At 45.4% G+C, this 12903-nt stretch overlaps 1 protein-coding gene across 1 annotated transcript in view; it reads right to left on the reverse strand.

The window, feature by feature from the left end:
* Positions 1 to 12903, reverse strand: part of LOC146063095 (vomeronasal type-2 receptor 26-like) — a 47584-nt gene that overhangs the window by 6304 nt on the left and 28377 nt on the right. The window contains exon 6 of the mRNA XM_083175108.1: positions 9176 to 9397. Coding sequence (XP_083031234.1) covers positions 9176 to 9397 — 222 coding nt within the window. The remainder of the gene's footprint in view (positions 1 to 9175; positions 9398 to 12903) is intronic.

The following is a 12903-nucleotide window of genomic DNA, read 5'->3' on the forward strand; positions in this document are numbered from 1 at the left end:
TTATATGTAGGTTATTATTCAAACTCACTTACTGTATGGTTAATTTTATATCATACATAGTGTACCCTGAAGCATTGAAAGAGAAATCCACCTTTTTAATACTATATATATATATATATATATATATATATATATATATATATATATATATATATATATATATATATATCTGTATCAAATAGAAGAGGAGAGGGGCGCTCCATAGTGCATAAAATACCGTTTTAATAAAAACAGTTAAAAACAATACAAGCAAAGGTGTACTGCTCGTACCAATAGTTACATCTGCAGTGGGCTGGATACCACAAGATTTTATATACAGAGTTTACCAGGCCTGGACAGCTGACACCAATCCGGGGCACCTTCAGGGACCAAACAGCCCACGCTGCTTCCCTCAGGAGGTAACAGCGCGCCGGGTCCTTCCGGGAACAGATGGTTCAGGAGCAGCCTGGATGACAACAGCAGCGAGCGTCACCGTAGCCACGCCCCTACGCGTTTCATGGTAACACTTCGTCAGAGGGCGTGCTCTCTGACGAAGTGTTACCACGAAACGCGTAGGGGCGTGGCTACGGTGACGCTCGCTGCTGTTGTCATCCAGGCTGCTCCTGAACCATCTGTTCCCGGAAGGACCCGGCGCGCTGTTACCTCCTGAGGGAAGCAGCGTGGGCTGTTTGGTCCCTGAAGGTGCCCCGGATTGGTGTCAGCTGTCCAGGCCTGGTAAACTCTGTATATAAAATCTTGTGGTATCCAGCCCACTGCAGATGTAACTATTGGTACGAGCAGTACACCTTTGCTTGTATTGTTTTTAACTGTTTTTATTAAAACGGTATTTTATGCACTATGGAGCGCCCCTCTCCTCTTCTATTTGATACAGATGTCCACTACTTCTGAGAATCCCAGGAGTCAATTTGTTGAGGGTGCAGCAGTCCGGATTGTTGGGACTTAGTGAACTTTGGTGACCCCAGTAAGGGTCCTTTTGCTGGACTGAGATCTAGAGCGCTTATATCCTTCATCTTTTTTATATATATATATATATATATATATATATATATATATATATATATATATAAGCACTCACCCTCCTTGCAGAAGGTTTAGGGAAGAACCGGCACACACTTGTAGAAGTCCAATGTAGATTTATTTTAAGGCATGAGATGGTATACAGACACGGCCCAACAGCCGTTTCAACTGATATTCACAGTCTTCCTTAGGGGCCCCTGACTGTATATGTGTGTGTGTGTGTGTGTGTGTGTGTGTGTGTGTGTGTGTGTGTGTGTGTGTGTAACAACAACTCCAGAATTGAGCTGAAACTTATAGGATTATTCCAATATTGGTCGCTGTCAACACTAAATTCCCTACTAGTCAAAACTTTAATCACCGATCTCCAATACAACAGTGTCAACAGCGCCCAGCATTAAATGGAATTTAATTCATATGTACAAACAGACAAAAACATTTTTAAAAATACTTACTTAAAATAATACAGATTCGACGACTCCTTGTGGCTGGAGTAAGCCTTGGTGTTAAAAGTTGTTTGTAATGACTGATGTAGCATACCCAGTGCATTTCGTCTTAACAAAAGACTTCATCAGGGGTAAAAATGATCTCTTGAATACGTCTATCTGAGATCAGGGTATTTTGATCTTCTATATAGACCAATACAGGGGATTATATCCTGATGACACATTCGTTTGATTAGAACTAGGAACCATTTCCATCCCATTCCCATATACGATCTAATGGAGGTAGATACAGTATACACTTGTTTTCCCATCAAAACAGAATTTTTATTATCTTCAATTGCCCACTAATTATTAATTAGCTGAAAGCCTCCAGAAATATCTGATGGCAACTCACCAAGGGAAATCCTTGTAAAATATCAAAGATTGGTATCCAGAATTAAAGTCTTTACAAGTTCTCAGTTAGGAAGTCATCAGGAAATAATCCCCTGATCTCTCAGGTATTCTCACGTATTCAAGAGATCATTTTTCCCCTGATGAAGTATTTTGGGTACTTGTTTCCTAGCACGGCCACAATCGTGTGGATCGTGTACCTTTAAGTTAAGGTACACGATCAGCACGATGGACCCGATTTCCTTTGAAATCAGGTCCATTTTGCTGGCAAAGGTACAAAATCGGGGGCATCGCGTCGGTCGGGACCATTAACATTGGTCCCGACGCGACCGACGCGATGCCCCCGATTTTGCCATAGGCTTCAATGTTAAAATATTTTTTAACATTGAAATTGTGAGGATCGCGTCGGTCTTGTGCCATTATAATGGCACAAGATGAGATGGACTTGATTAAGTCCATCTCACCTTTAAAAAAATGTGAAAAATGTGAAATGGGCCAATATGACCCATTTCACATTATAGATGTCCCCGTCGTCACCCCACGATAGACGCCAACCCGAAGCGTGGCGAGCGCAGCGAGCCCGCGAGGGGCGGCGGTGCACGTCCTCTGACCTTTTCATTCCCCTACTATCCACGTCGGCATGGAGTTGAGAATAGAATAGTGTGGCGAGCGCAGCGAGCCAAAGAGCCCGAAGCGTGGCGAGCGCAGTGAGCACTGCGAGGGGACGCGTATAACTTCACAGGTATACGCGTCCCCTCGCGGGGCTCGCTGCGCTCGCCACGCTTCGGGCTCGGTGGCTCGCTGCGCTCGCCACACTATTCTATTCTCAACTCCACGCCGACGTGGATAGTAGAGGAATGAAAAGGTCGGAGGACGCGCACCGCCGCCCCTCGTGGGCTCGCTGCGCTTGCCACGCTTCGGGTTGGCGTCTATCGTGGGGTGGGGTTTACGTCGTCAAATTTGGGGGTCTAGGGAATATTTCACATTGAATCCAATGTAAAATCGGGTCCCAGGGACCCGATTTACATTTCATTCAATCAAAAAATCGCATGCGATGCGATCGACGCGATTTTTCCGACACGACCACCCCGATGTAAATCGGTGTGGCCGTGCTAGGAAACAAGTACCGTATTTTGTTAAGACGAAGCGCATTGGATATTCTAAATCTGTGATTACAAACTGTTAACAACAAGACTTACTCCAGCCACGAGGAGTCGTCCAATCTGTATTCTTTTAAATAAATATTTTTAAAAATGTTTAAACTCATTTGAATTTTGTTTGTTTGTACATATGGAATGAATTCCATTTAATGCTGGCCGCTGTTGACACTGTTGTATGTGACATATATAAATATGTATTTGTTTTTCCATCAGATGTGTGAACACAATTTTTTTATATACAGTAACACATGAAAGGTCCACATGAAGTTGTCCATGGGGAAAATATTCCCCACTAAGGTCACCTCCATCTTCATTAAGGTCCTAATTCTGGTTCACTCGTAAGAGCAAATTCTAATGGACAAAAGCATGTACCCACTCTATGCCCCTACTCCCATCACACACCCCCAGCCACCCTACTCTATACCCCCTGCTCTCTATCACATTCCACCCCAGCCACCCCACTCTATACACTCTACTCCCCATCACACACCCCAGCCCCAGCCACCCCACTCTATACCCTCTGCTCCTAATCACACAACCCAACTCCAGTCACCCCACTCTATGCCCCCTGCTACCCATCACTCACCCTAGCCTCAACCAGCGCACTCCAGGACTCATGTATCACCTCTAGGCTCTGCATCTCACCCACCTCCCACCTGGTTACCTGTACTTCCCCCAGTGTGCCACTGCATGCGGGCTGTCTCAGGGGTGTTACGTGACCTGTATCTTCCTGGTGGGTACCTAGGTGTATTTTCCCCATCCTCCCTGTGAAGCAGGATTTTCCATGGACTGGTTTCCTCCAGCAGCTAGAGTCTGATTGGCATCCACGAGTGCCCGAATCAAACGTTCCTTACTCTGGCCAGACCAAGGGATATTCCTCTGAATACATAGGACCACCAGGTCATCTCTCCTCATCTGCTGGTAATCAGCCATCCTGAGTCTTACACTTGTCAAATAAAAATGATAGGAAAGAAAACAAGAGAAGGGGGGAACAGAGATTGCATCCATTGTGTGACTTTTAAAATTATAGTAAAGCTCTGAGTTCTGATTCTGGTGATGTGGGTATTTCTCACAAAATTCTACCCACACTCACTTACTGTAAGTTCATAAAAAGAAAATTAATTCTCAATCCCACCCCTTGCCGCCAAATGTCACGGACCCACCGGTCGCCTGCTCCGATATGTAAATCTGAGCAGCTCCAGCCGTGACTGGGGTTCACCTTGGACAAACAAGTCCCCTCTATGAGGTACACCGCCACCCATGCAAGTTCAAGAACGGACGCTTGCATATGTCAGGATACCCAATACAATATATAAAACAGGTTGTAACGTTGACCGCTCTTCTTTGGCTTAAGTCTTTAGAACACAAAATTCAGAACTGTAATTATAAATGATTTATTCCAAGAAATACTACAGAGCTTTATTGATAAAAATGGTTACGAGATGATTACAAAGATTTTAAAAGTACACACAGAAGAAATACAACTCAAACAAAGTAAAAGGGAAATAAAAAGACAGAACTGTATCTTACACACAAGTACGGATCCTGTATTGGGGGGATTTCCACATGAAACATCGGGTCGCTTCCAGCCAGCTGGCTGTTCCCCCAAGAAGTACCAATTTGCTATAGGGAGAGAGTGCAGTTATATCTGCAGTACCCCTCATCCCTCCCACCCTTGGGATTTTGACCCTTTCCCTGCTGGACACTAGTGAATGTCCCTAGATAATTGATCTTCTACATGAAGAATTAGTCTGCTGTTTTCAGAGTGATTTTTACACATTCCTTATCCATTGAGATGCAAGACATTCCCCAAGTCCGATAAGAGATCTTTAGTGGAGGGGGCAGAGCACCTTTGGCCTGATGTGGACCATGCTGATCTAACCCCCCATATGATTTAGGTCTCTGAACCTAACTTCAGAGAACTATACAGTTGGTCACTCTGAGGGAAAATGGCAGGCAGCCCCCCTTCAGGTCACATTAAGTTTACATGCATAGTACAAGACATGCCCTTATCTCACACATAATAATAGTAGAAGACATGATTTCACAAACAGTACCAGAAATACATTCATCTCACACATAATAATAACAGGAGGAATTCTTTATTCAATCCATCACCTGCTTGGATCGTGACATGTGTCATGATCCAGGGAAGCAGCACCTCAATGCCGATGTCCTTTCCAGGAAGTTTGTAGGTCCTGATCCTACAAGCAACCCTATGGTGAAGCTAGGGGAGGAGGAAGAGGGTGAGATGTGCGACCTCTGGAAAGTGGTAGAGGGCTGTGTACCCAGGCAGGTGACACAAGTAGAGGTGGGCGAGGTGGCTTGCCTGAAAATTGTGTAGCTTCACCAGGGTGGTTGTAGCTAAGTGGGGAGGAGTGTGGCAGAAACAGCATCTCTCCACAGGAGAGTAATGTGGAGGATCCAGACCAGGTTGTGGAGCAGTAGCAGCATCTAGCTTGTGTAATCAGCAGCACCTGTGCTCTCCTGATATAAGTGTTTCCGGTTCAGAAGGAAAAAGCTCTTGTTGGTGGATTATCTGCGCAAGCAATAGGCTGGGGTGTGGGCTATGGTGTAACTACTGGAGCTTAGTGAAGTGCTTGTATCATGCTGTGACCTGTATGCTGCACACACTGTAACCAACATTACTGTGCTTATGCTTGGTATGCTTATCTGCTATGAAAAATAAAGACCCATACTTTATCTGACCCAGAGTATGGGAACAATTCATCACCGTACTTTGTAATATAGTGACTTAAGTGTTTTTACATAAACTTCAAAGAAAGTGCTTCAATGCCATTGTGTCCCAAAATATAGCCCTCTATTGACCTCTTCTGCCACCTTGTGGCTAGATAGCAATATGCACCTGATTATGCCAAGTGGTTAAAGCTATTTATTTGCACCCAGTGTTATTGTGAGTATTTATACAGTATAACTCACTTGTTGAAGTTCCATGATTATGAGGATGCCTCAAAAATTCAGTTGAAACCTTAAAATGAAATAAGATCCCAAGTGTGTAATATTGCTTTAAACAATATAATTGTTACGATGCCCTGGCCTGGGCACCTGGGACAATACGGGTTCCAGACGGTGAGATAATAAGGCGTGAGCCCACAGCCGGGACCGCCGGTTAGGACGGCCACAGCGGGTCCTACACTCTCTCTGTTGAGTCCCCGAGGCAGATGGCAAACCCCTGCGGAGCTAGGCTTCACCTGTGGCCGCCGCGTTCGAAGGAGCGAGTTAAGCCCGCTCCGACCCCGATGCAGCCAGGTCTTATGTGGTGACAAGGGGTAAGCAATCGCCACGGGGAATACTCAAGAGGATAAGCTGACTAACGGACCTAACTGGATACTGGCCCCTACCTGCCGGCACCAGGCCAAGACGGGGAGTGCGACCTAGTCGCAGACACCAGCGGATAGAAGGGAGTCCCCAAGAATACTCCAAAGGGGCCGTGACTCCCAAAGCAGGGATCCGGATGAACGGTGACACTCCTGCCTAAACAGAACACTAATGACAGACGGGGGCCAGGGAAAAAATACCAAAAGACGGGGACAAGGAGGCAAAAGAAGATAACCAGGGATTATCCCACGGAGGGGCTTAGCCACGGAGGGCCAGAGAACCAAAGAAGAAAAAGACCAGAGCTCCACTGGAGCACTTACGTGACCCACGGAAGATGGAGACAGTGGGTCCGCTGCAGGCTCACAGGCTGAGGATGGAATTCAGCAGAGGAGTCCGGGGAAGTGCTGGAATCAAGGGATCCACTGACAGACAAGCTGACAGTCAGGGAGACCAGGAAGGCTGCAATAGAGATCCACAGCCAGGGAAACTGGGACCAAGGACCCAGGGGACCGGAGATAACAAGCAATATGCCCTGGAGCAGATAAAGCTATAACCGGCGTCTGTGCCCAGCAGACGCCGGCTATTTATTCAAATCTCGCGCCGCCTGACTGTCGTCAGGCGCGCGCGTACCTGGCCGCCGGGCGGAAGCTCGGGGACGTTGCCTAGCAACGCCCCGACGCTTAGCCTCAGAGGGAGGCTTGGGACGCTGCCCGGCAACGTCCCCCGCCGCGTCAGATGACGCTGCGTCCGCAGCGTCAGATGACGCTGCACTCGCCGTCCGTCCGGGTGCAGGGATACCGGACGGCGTGCAACAATAATGACCCCTGAAGAAGTCCCATAAATCAAATACAGGGATGAAACACATTGGGCACCTGCAGCTACATCTTCACTGTTGATACAGTTAATCAGACAAACCTTTATATAACTTTTATATTGTATATGTCCATTTTTACTATTTTAATGTGTATTTTTATAATTAATGTTTGACGCAACATTATACTACCCAGTTCTTTACAAATTCGTTTTAAGGTTTCACCTGTCTTGAGGAGTCCTCATAACCCTGGAACCTCAAAAAGTGAGTTATACTCATAGAAACATAGAATTTGACGGCAGATAAGAACCATTTGGCCCATCTAGTCTGCCCCTTTTTTATCCTCTATAACTACAATAACACTGGGTGAAAATACCAGCTGGCAGAGTAGAGCGGTTGGCAGTGCTGCCTGATCACTGGGGAACAGTGTCATTTTGCGAAAGCGCTGGTTCCCGGGAGTTGCGTGGCCAGTGGTGCTGCCACCCAGATATGCAGGCTGGCGCACCAGCAACATCGGGCTGCAGCAGGCATAGGAAAAAAAGAGGACACACAGAGGTTTGTGACCACATCCAGCACCACAGTAGAACACTGGCAGGGTAAGTCCAAGCACCTGGGGGCAACAGGATGCCAACCTCTCAGCTCACAAAATCCACAACCAACTACATTAGACCACCTGCTAATATCATGTATCCTATCATCAACTTCATATGGGCCAACAAAAGTTGGACATGTTTGGTAATTGCCTGGAGAACATCTGAAGCCAAAGTGTAAAGTACCGACTGGAAAGCAAGCAGGTGGTGGTGTTATGCTAAGGGGCGGTGTCATCTGGTGTGGAATAGGTCTTTTAGGTGTAATTCATGCTCACAGTAGCTCAGAGAAGTGTAGAGATGTTCTCCATAACGCTGTCCTCCCTAGGTTATGACAGTTCTACAGAAACTAAAAATGATTTAGGATGTGAGAATGACAATGACATATGTCTTGTTTCTGGGGATACATTGGGCTGGTATTCAAAAAAAATTGTAGCCCAGATGGACTGGCCAGCTCAGAGAATCTGGGTTCGGATTCCTTCCTTTTCAGGGCGAAGTTGTTCTCTCAAGCCAGGTATGGGTTAGTAAACCATGATGAGACGTGAAACAAAAAATAAAAATACACAAAATTACAATAAATCTTGGTGTAAGTGTCACTTATTTTAAACCCCCTATAGGGGGTTTATAATAGATTTATTGTAATTTTGTGTATTTTTATTTTTTGTTTCACGTCTCATCATGGTTTACTAACCCATACCTGGCTTGAGAGAACAACTTCGCCCTGAAAAGGAAGGAATCCGAACCCAGATTCTCAAGTATCTCCATCTTTGCGCCTTTTTTATCTATATCCCATTTTTTCTTCCAAATGTCTATATTGTTGAAGTAAGGGTGTATCTTCAGGGATTGTGATTTTTTAGGCAGCATTGCGCCACGTATCTCCTGTCATCTTCTTGTACATGGCCAGCTCAGAGTCCAGATCTTAACCCCACTGAGAACCTCTGGAAAGAATTGGAGTGATAGGTGCATTCTAGGCTGACAACCTTGCTCAGTGTCACAGTTGGTCACTGTACATGGGGCAGAATGGAAAAACACACCACCTGCTGTTGACCGGGTACTTGTGGACAGTTTGCTAAGAAGGCATCTGCAGTATGGTCTTCCTACATAGTACTGACATTATTAACATCTCATTGATCTGTCCGCAGTTAGTCTCCAAGCCCTTTTGTCTACATAAATCGGTCATTACATAAAGTTGGCTTTTCGGTCCCCACAAGGACCTTTGTCAAGACCACAACAAAGACAGTCTACATAGTGTACATGGCAAGTGTAGGAGGAAAAGTCCCAGCTGTTGATAAACATATTCTGGAAACATTTAGCCATGGTTACACGAGAGGTTACATATATTATTTGTTTCTGGAATTAAATGCTTGTGAAAAAAAGGCTATTGTTATTGTTATATTAAATTGTGCTAAAAGTTGACTGTCCTAATACCTGAGCAAATGCTGGCATCCACTGAATGGCGTCAACGTCTATGTCCCATTGATAATCCCGGCCATCATTATAGAAATATCCGACCATGTTGCTTTGCAAATTTTCTTCGGACAGAAAGATGACATTCAATAAATCAAACTTGACTGGAGTTTCTCCTTTATCAAAACGTATTTCCTCCCCTCCGGGTGTAGTAAAGTGCACTTTTCTCAGGTATCTGGTAACCTGAAAATCAGTGAAATAGTACCGTTAGTGTCCTCTAAAACATAGAATATGGCGGCAGATAAGAACCACTTGGCCCATCTAGTCGGCCCCTCTATTAAACATGTTACCTCAAACCATATTTGATCCTTATTTCTCTGTAAGGATATCAATATGCCTATCCCAAGCATGTTTACATTGTATTACTTTATTTGCCTCTACCACCTCTGATGGGAGGCTATTCCACTTATCTACTGTTAGAGGCTGCGTAAGCACCTCTGGCGCTCGCCCCAGGCGGCCTCTAAGCAGCGTGTCCCAGCTGTTGCTAGGCAGTTACTAAGCGCCCGGGATGCTGTGCGTGGCCTCTTCCTCCCCTGCCGCATCGGTTGCCTAGGCGGCGGGGGACGCCAGGCGGCTGCGGGGAGGAAGAGGTGCAGCGCTCAGCTGCACCATCTTTATAATTAGCAGCAGCAGCCCATTGGATAGCTGCCCTGTTTAATCTTCCTGGGCAGGCCGGTCAGACGCCAGTTATAGTTCTGTGTCAGTGTGTCCAGAGTGTTCCCGGTCCCTGGTGGCTTGCTGTTGCCTCTCTATCCAGCCTGGTTCTCCGTGTACCCAGAAGTGTCATCCCTGTATTCCAGTGTTCCTATTCTGGTGTTATCCTGCCTGTCAGTGCTGTGGTGTTCCTACTTCCCTGCAGTACTTCCACCTAGCAGATAAGTTGGGTACTCACCCACCGTTTCATTACTGCCAATTCCTGTTTCTTGCTTATAACATCCTCTGTGTATTTTTACACTGGTATTGCTCATAATATCCTCTGTGAATTGTTACACTGGTATTGCTTATAAGACCCCTTACACCTGCACTGCCCAAAGTACTGCTACCTTCTGGTTCCACGTCAGGCTCTCCAGTCTGTCGGGGGATCGGTGCCCCGCTATGGTCCTGTTTAGTTAGCCAGTCCTCTTGTAGTCTGTTTCCACGAATACGTTTTCCCCACATAAGTCCTGCCTGTAACGGAGTCTTGGCAGACCTAATTGGCACTTGCAGCTGGGACGGGTACAGGCGAAGCCTAGCTCAGCACTTATCCGTGGACACTAGGCCAGGGCAATAGAGTTAGGGAGCGGGGCCACCGATACCTCCCTAACCACTACTCTTTCTGCGAAGTAATTCTTCCTCACATTTCCCCTGAATCTTCCTCCCCTAGTGTCAGTGCATGTCCTTGTGTTCTGCTGCTCCTCTTCCTGTGAAGAATGTCTCCCACCTGTACCTTCCTCCCCCAGTGTCAGTGCATGTCCTTGTGTTCTGCTGCTCCTCTTCCTGTGAAGAATGTCTCCCACCTGTACCTTCCTCCCCCTAGTGTCAGTGCGTGTCCTCGTGTTCAGCTGCTCCTCTTCCTGTGACTAATGTCTCCCACCTGTATCTTCCTCCCTCTAGTGTCAGTGCATGTCCTCATGTTCTGCTGCTCCTCTTCCTGTGAAGAATGTCTCCAACCTGCACCTTGTTAAAGCCCTTGAAATATTTGAAAATTTCTATCATGTCCCCCCTTTCCCTTCTCTGCTCTAAAGTATACATATTAAGATCTTTTAGTCTTTCCTGGTACGTTTTGTGATGTAGGCCATGCACCATTTTAGTTGCCCTTCTTTGTACAGTCTCTAATGTATTTATATCCTTCTGGAGATATGGCCTCCAGAACTGAACACAGTACTCTAGATGAGATTCGGTATGAAATACCAACGGTCGAAATCCAAACAGTCAAAATCCCGACAACCATTGACCAACGGTTAAAATTCCGACAAGGTCAAAATCCAGACATGGTCAAAATACCGACATTTAAAATCCCGACAAGGTCAAAATACCGACAGTAATACCGACAAAAAACAGTGAAAAAACATATGTCGACCTCGCGACCTGTCGACCGAAAGTCATGTAGACTTTTTCACCTGTCTACATGCTATATGTCGGTATTTTGACCTTGTCAGGATTTTAAATGTCGGTACTTTGAACTTGTCGGGATTTTGATCTTGTTGGGAATTTAAATGTCGGTATTTTGACCTTGTCGGGATTTTGACCGTCGGTCAATGGTTGTGGGTATTTTGACCATCAGGATTTTGACCGACAGGATTTTGACTGCATCCCCTCTAGATGAGGTTGTACCAATGACCTATACAGTGGCATTATTACTTCTTTCTTTCTACTGCTGATTCCTCTCCCTGTACAACCAAGCATCTGACTTGCCTTATTCATTGCTTTGTTACATTGCCTACCTGCTTTTAAGTCCCCTGAAATAGTGACACCTAGATCCCTCTCTTTCTCAGTAGTTTCCATAATATTGCCATTTATACTATATTTAGTCTTTGGATTTCTGAGACCCAAGTGCATGATTTTGCATTTTTTGGCATTAAACTGTAGTTGCCATGTTCTTGACCATTCCTCTAATCTGCCTAGATCCTCAATCATTTGTTTTACCCCTCCTGGTGTGTCTACCCTGCTGCATACCTTTGTGTCCTCTGCAAAAAGGCACATTTTACCCTCAATTCCATTTGCAATATCACCAATAAAGATATTAAAAAGCACCGATCCAAGTACAGATCCCTGGGGTACTCCACTTGTAACCTTTCCCTCCTGTGACTGTACTCCGTTTACTACAACTCTCTGTTTTCTGTCCTGCAACCAAGATCTTATCCATTCAACTATCTTAGAATCCAATCCCAAGCTCTCAAGTTTATTTAACAGTTTGCGATGTGGGACAGTGTCAGAAGCCGTATAATGCACATAATGCAGCTATGCTGAGATGAAGATGATATGGTGCATTGTTCCCAACAAAGACCAAGGTGGTGAAATGCGTTGTTCTTGTGCCTAGTGGGATATGAATGCAACCTTTGGCCATATGGACCTGAAAACATGCTGTACTGAACTGTAAGCTGATGATGATGACGATGATGATGATTTGTTAGAAAACAGCCAAATGTGCTGACAGTGAGGTTTTTCTTTCAGTAACTAATTCCTAGTTAACTCACTTTCTGTATCGAATGTCTGTGTTTTCAAGCCATAATTTCACCAGGAATAAATGTACTACAGGTTGAGAATCCCTTATCCAAGCATCCCTTATCCAAACATCCCTTATCCAAGCATCCCTTATCCAAACATCCCTTATCCAAACATCCCTTCTCCAAACATCCCTTCTCCAAACATCCCTTCTCCAAACATCCCTTATCCAAATATCCCTTATCCAAACATCCCTTATCCAAGCATCCCTTATCCAAACATCCCTTATCCAAACATCCCTTATCCAAACATCCCTTCTCCAAACATCCCTTCTCCAAACATCCCTTATCCAAACATCCCTTATCCAAACATCCCTTATCCAAACATCCCTTATCCAAGCATCCGTTATCCAAACATCCCTTATCCAAGCATCCCTTATCCAAACATCCCTTCTCCAAACATCCCTTCTCCAAACATCCCTTCTCCAAACATCCCTTCTCCAAACATCCCTTCTCCAAACATCCCTTATCCAAACATCCCTTATC

The sequence above is a fragment of the Crinia signifera genome, chromosome 3 (assembly GCF_055691185.1).
Source record: "Crinia signifera chromosome 3, ASM5569118v1, whole genome shotgun sequence".
NCBI classification, from domain to species: Eukaryota; Metazoa; Chordata; class Amphibia; order Anura; family Myobatrachidae; genus Crinia; species Crinia signifera.